The sequence below is a fragment of the Cyclopterus lumpus genome, chromosome 10 (genome assembly GCF_009769545.1).
Source record: "Cyclopterus lumpus isolate fCycLum1 chromosome 10, fCycLum1.pri, whole genome shotgun sequence".
Classification (NCBI taxonomy): domain Eukaryota; kingdom Metazoa; phylum Chordata; class Actinopteri; order Perciformes; family Cyclopteridae; genus Cyclopterus; species Cyclopterus lumpus.
Genome location: NC_046975.1, coordinates 16746820 through 16752958, shown reverse-complemented (window position 1 = coordinate 16752958; position 6139 = coordinate 16746820). Strand labels below are relative to the sequence as shown.

At 40.5% G+C, this 6139-nt stretch overlaps 1 protein-coding gene across 1 annotated transcript; it reads left to right on the top strand.

The window, feature by feature from the left end:
- Nucleotides 1–2353: 2353 nt before the first annotated feature.
- trmt12 (tRNA methyltransferase 12 homolog) lies at nt 2354–5734 on the top strand. The gene is given in 8 exon segments (XM_034543954.1): nt 2354–2648; nt 2863–2912; nt 2915–3027; nt 3147–3345; nt 3451–3601; nt 3714–3823; nt 4102–4259; nt 5202–5734. Coding segments are annotated over 8 exon segments (1185 nt in total). The 5' UTR covers nt 2354–2595; the 3' UTR covers nt 5553–5734.
- Nucleotides 5735–6139: the final 405 nt, after the last annotated feature.

The following is a 6139-nucleotide window of genomic DNA, read 5'->3' as shown; positions in this document are numbered from 1 at the left end:
AGAGGTAAACACCGCAGAGCTCCTCGGAGTATTTTGCTTTTCACTTAAACCACGAAAGAAATCCGATGTGTTAATTTTTTTAATTTCATGCCTAACACATATTTGTAGCACTATAAATATGTGTTATTTACTGCCAGGTTGTTTATGTTTTTTTTCATCATGTCCATATTCAACTTAATTGAATCTGTATTCTTTTTTTTTTTAATATCCGTGTTGTATATTTTTGTTTACATGTTGAATAAAATAAAACTAAACCAATATACTGGTATAAAATGTTCCCCATATTCCTTAAAAATATATACAAGGTCATTCTGATGTTAAACTATAACTAGCTAGTATGCTAAAATGGCATTTTCACTTTTCACTGAATTGTTTAAAGCAAGTTTCTGTGTGTGAAGCAAATGTCATCTACTGATGAAAGCATGACAAAATATAACATTTTTAATTAAAACCCCACCATAGATTCCTATATTCAATGCAAATTGCTGATTATTTTTATTGAGTAGTTTGTTGTTTGAACAGATGCTGGTTGCTGCACTGTGTTCATAGTCAATAAAACGCAATTAAAGTAAGGAGATATTTTATCAGATGTGGATATACAATTTACAAATGGAAGCCTATAATAAATAAAAATTACAAAACAATTTTGGCAAAAGATGTGCACACATATTATCATTGTAGCAGTGGCAGAACATGGTCTTAAAGTGACGATAATATTGTTTCTTACAATTATTTCTGTGACAATATATCGTCAAAGGAAAATGGTTACTGTGTCCGGCCTACAGAGGGTGATCATTACTGATATATATTCTTAAACAGTCCGTTTTGTTTCGTCTCATTCAGAATCCACACTGCAGTCACCATATAATCAGTATTTATCTAAACCTAGGCCTCTTTGATTTTTGTAACTGTAAACTCTGCATGAGATTATAATTTTAAATCTGTGCAGTTATGTGTTCTTGGCTGGTAAAAAGTTTGATATCTACAGTGTGACGAGCAGTGAAATAGCTCCTGCTAAGTTTCCTTAAAGACATAAAAAGCGATATTATCATTGTTCAATATTGTCTCATAGCTTAGACAACCAATACCCTCCTTGTGTCTACACAGTGGCAGGAGGATGGCTGACGCACAGGGGAGTACACTGAACATCCCTCCATCTCCGTGTGTCATGAAGTTATGGACCACAGGTAAGAAAGATAGTGCACGTCTCCATTAATCAGGATCCATGCTGTTTTTGAACTCCTCCAGAGCAGAACATTATTAATTCAGGACATGTCAGGCACTCCTCTGACCAACCTGCCAACTCAGGTTCAAATGAACTCATGACTGCAGACTGCGAAAAGTCAGAATGTGAAATATGGTGCCACTATTCATGTTGTAAGTAGAGATCAAAGAAGGATGTTAAATCTTACAAGCAGGGAAGCTAAAATACTGTACGATGAGAGAAGATTGAACTGTATATATCCCACGGAAAATTGTTGTGCAGCAGTTGCTCTACAAAGTAGGAAAATGTAAAATACCAATTAACATATAATATTAAAAAGTAAAATGGTTTACTATATGAAAGACTTCCAATATCACCTACAATATAACTTATGAACAAAGACGAAACATGCATCCAGTATCCTAGAAAACATATTAACAAGTGTACTGGCATGACGTTTGTACGAAACTATTTCAAATATGAAATCTCATGAAATCCCTCCAAAAAGAGCAAATATGATCTAATCCATAACGTTTTGATTAAAAGTCAGGATATGTTGGCCTCTGTTGCATCCATTTTGACTATTCTTTTTTAAAATGTGTCTATCGGAAGTCCAACCAACGTTGTAGAAGTGGAACAACCTTATCAAATTACTAGTGTCCCTTTAATTAAATGCCTGGCACAAAAAAAGCAACAGCTTGGTGTTTTTTTGGTCACGTTTGTGGTTTTGATGAAATATTAGCAAATCCTAAACTACAAACAAATACAAAAATACATTCCCCTTCCTTATGAGAGATATTTATTTGGCTGCTCTGCCTATATAGTTACGTGTATTTAATTTATTTTCCCTTCGAGACTAACGTTAACAATAACTACGTTTGGAGTTTGTCTCCATCTATCGACGTCGACGAGCAACTGTGTCCCAACTGCTTTATTCCTGTTGTTCTCTATATAAATTAGGACATGTTCATCATCTTTTATTAATAAATTGCTCCTATTTGGCGTAAAAAAAAAAAAAAAGCTTTCAACCGTGACGTTTAATTTCAGTTTGTTCAATCCATCAATATTTTAAATAAAGTTTTGTATTTTTTAAACGTCCGCCCTGCAAAATAATCCGACTAGAAACACGCGTTGATTGAACAAGTAGCAGGTGTTGCGTCGAATACTGTTTCCCGGTCGATATGTGTTTCCCCTCCCTCAACCTGGATCGACCCTCATCCCGACCCGTACCGACAGAGGGGGAGTTTTTTACAGAAGAAAAACACTATTCGATGAGGGAACACATTTTAACATGACACCTGTTCCGGTATCTGTACATTTTCGTTGTAGGCTCAATTAACGATGTTGAACCGTGAAACATTAACACTTGAGATTAGTGCGTGTGCCTGTCAATGGCCGGCGTGCCGTCCCTTTGCGTGTCGCAGTGTCATGCACAGCAGTTCAGGTAATGCAGCCATCTAGCTGCTAAGTCAGCTAGCAGTTTGCATGGGAACCAGATACACTGATGGGAACCCAGGAGCAATGTGGACTGAACAAAAGTGTGTGATGGAAAAGTTGAATATGTTTTCTGTGGCTGTCTGTAGTCATTTTAATAGTGTTTTAAAATGTTTTTAATTTCAAAGTAATGTTATAAGACGTTTACACCTGTCATCTTACAGGAGCTGTCTACAGTCCAAAGGGTCTCTGGATCTGGGTTCGTCTTTACTGAAAAAGAGGAGACAGTCCTCTTGCCCATTTTACCATCCTGTCTGCCACAACTGGATCTGCTCTCTCTCACAACCACAGTGGCCTCAGGTGGACCTTGTGAAATAGTTTGGAGTTGGGTAATTAAGCCGAGCTTCACTGGAATACAAACACTAAGAGATAGTACTATGGTGCAGCTCTAGTAAAAAATAATTAAAAAAAGTATTTATATGTATCTCCTGTTGTCTGTACACCACAGTCTCACCTGGAGGCAAAGACAAGGAGAGGAAGGACAAGTGGCAATAAACTAGAGAAAATCCTCCAGGAGGTGTTGGAATCTCACGGTGAAAGACGGACGGAGGAGCTAAGGGGGGACCTCCCTCGCAGCTTCCAGAGGCACGGAGACCTTCTCCTGATGGGAGACAACTGCTTCTCCCTGCCACTATGGAGGAAGATGGGTACTGTTCTCCAACTCATCCACACTTTTCTGTCGTAATATGTGTAAATAATTCACAAGGACATTCATTGATCGCTTTTGACTTGCTATTCTTTTAAAATGTTAGATCAACATGTTTGGAGTGTGGTGGCCAAAGGACTGGGGGCAAAGCGGCTGGCAAAGATGAGTCGAATATCCAGGGATGGATTTAGGTCTCCCGTCGTGACGGTGCTATTAGGAGAGCACAGCTGGGTCAAACATGTGGACAAGAGGATTCGGTACGTCTCGGTCCTAATCAATCATTTGCTGTGGATTGCAACGTGAAATTGTCTTGGGCACACAAATAAAAAAAATGTGACCATGACTAAAAGCCTTAACATTTCCTCTCAGTTATGAGTTTGATGTCACCCGATGCATGTTCTCAGCTGGAAACATAACGGAGAAGCTCCGGGTGGCTGGATTTGACTGCAGAGGGGAGACCGTGGTGGATCTGTATGCAGGTGAGATAACTGTCATTGTGTGACAGGTTTTGACATTGATGAATCATTATTTTTTTGACTTAATCATCAACAAAGGAGCAATGATTAAATGCATGTCCTATATGATACAATGGGCACAATCCTACATGTTTCATTGGATCTTTCCCATATCTTTAGTCCAGGTTTAGGTGTAGTTCCTGCCCTATCATGTGACTTTAATTGTGTCCAACCCTTGTCCTCTTCAGTGGTAATTAAACATAATTTGAATTATTAACGATTACAGCTGTATCTTATGTTAGGTATTGGATACTTCACCCTCCCATATCTGGTCCACGCGGGGGCCAGTCGCGTTCACGCCTGTGAGTGGAACCCTGACGCAGTTAAAGCTTTGCAAAAAAACCTTCAGGCAAAAGGGGTGTCGGACCGCTGCACCGCTCACCAAGGAGACAACCGACAAGTAATGTGTTTCCATCTGCACCCCGTCCTGCTGGTGTGAGGCGCATCGCTTACACGCAATAGTAGCCCTGGAATAGGCCTACTTCAACACAGGGATGGAAGTGTGTACTTGTACCCGCTAGTGCGTGTACTACTTCACATCTCTGTGTTGTCTTCAACTGCACAAAAGAGAACCAAATGAGGTTCACTCGGATATTACTAGTATTCCTGAGGTAATGTCATAAAAATACAATAAGGGATCGTTTCTGGGGGAGAAAATCAACTATTATAGTGTTGTGATATTCTGACACACAATTCTGTCATTGTTATTGATAACAAGCGGATTGTATTTCAAAACATCAACAAAATATTATACACATAGATATATTTGATATATTATTGACATCACACTTGTTACCCGTCAACTCAGTGTGAGGAAGATAGAATAGTTTTGTTTCTTTCTATGTGATTTGTTTGACTTAAATATGATTTCAACTATGTTTCTTAGTTAGGATCTCACATTTCAGCCCTTTTAAATGAGTTTGTATGTCTTGATACTTGAACTAGATCAACCCAAAGGGAATCCTTATTGCTTATTCTAGATTTTTAAGTGCAGCCTGGTTGTTTTGTTTATGTTTTACTTTCTTTTTCTCTCTTCAACTGTAATACATCACAGCGGTGGACATTTTACATTACATCTCAGTATTCATATAATAATATAACATTTTTCAGTACAAATATCTTGGTTTTAAAATCCCATTGGCCATCGTTTAATCTGCATCTCCTCCTGAAGAGGTCAAGTTTAGCACCAAGTCAATCTGTTCCATGTCGACGGCAGGTGCACAACAATATCTTGCTCTAAAAATAACAAAATAATGATAGAAATCTATTTATTTTTTTTAAATTGGGGGAAATAATTTAGGTTAACAATATTAAAGAGCTTTTTATTGTTGTATGTTTGTAGCTGCAGCTGTGTGCCGTAGCCGACCGAGTGAACCTGGGCCTCATACCAAGCTCGGAGGACGGCTGGCCCGTTGCCTGCCGACTGCTCAACAGAACAACTGGAGGCATTTTGCACATTCACCAGAACGTCACGTCGGCGTCACCGATCGCCGCCCACAGGCCTTCTGGGAAGAGAGCTGACAGAGAGGCGTGGCAGGCCTGAGCTGACGACACAGCGAACCACATCGGCTCTCTTTTAAAGGACATCACCGGCGCACGGTGGAGAACAAACAACCGGCACGTAGAACATGTGAAGTCGTATGCGCCTCATGTTCACCATGTTGTGCTGGATTTGGAGTGCAGACCGAGCTGAGCCGAGGAGATGAACACAATGTCTGGAGAAGAAACAGGCAACAAGTTTCCAAAGATGACAAACTCTACAACAGCTGGTTTCTGTGATTATTTTAGTCTGTCAGGTTGTGAAATCGGGGCTGCACGGTGGTGTAGTGGCTAGCACTGTCGCCTCACAGCAAGAGGGCCGCGGTTTCAATTCCCGGTCGGAGCGGTCCTTCTGTGTGGAGTTTGCATGTTCTCCCCGTGGCAGCGTGGGTTCTCTCCGGGCTCTCCGGCTTCCTCCCACAGTCCAAAGACATGCTGCAGGTTAATTGATCTCTAAATTGCCCATAGGTGTGAATGTGAGAGTGAATGGTTGTATGTCCCTACATGTGCCCTCGATGGACTGGCGGCCTGTCCTTTAAACGCCCTCCTTCCCAAACATGCAAATGTAATGGCATCTGGAAGCTGCCAAGCTGGACCACATCCACAGCCTTATCTGTTGGATAACAGTTGAGGGGATTTGCTCAACGGCGCCTCGTGGTTGTGTTTTTTATATACGATCCGTCGACCGCTTGTGGTCGGCTGAAAGGTAAAGCTTTAGGTTGAGACGCGGTCACTCCTCCT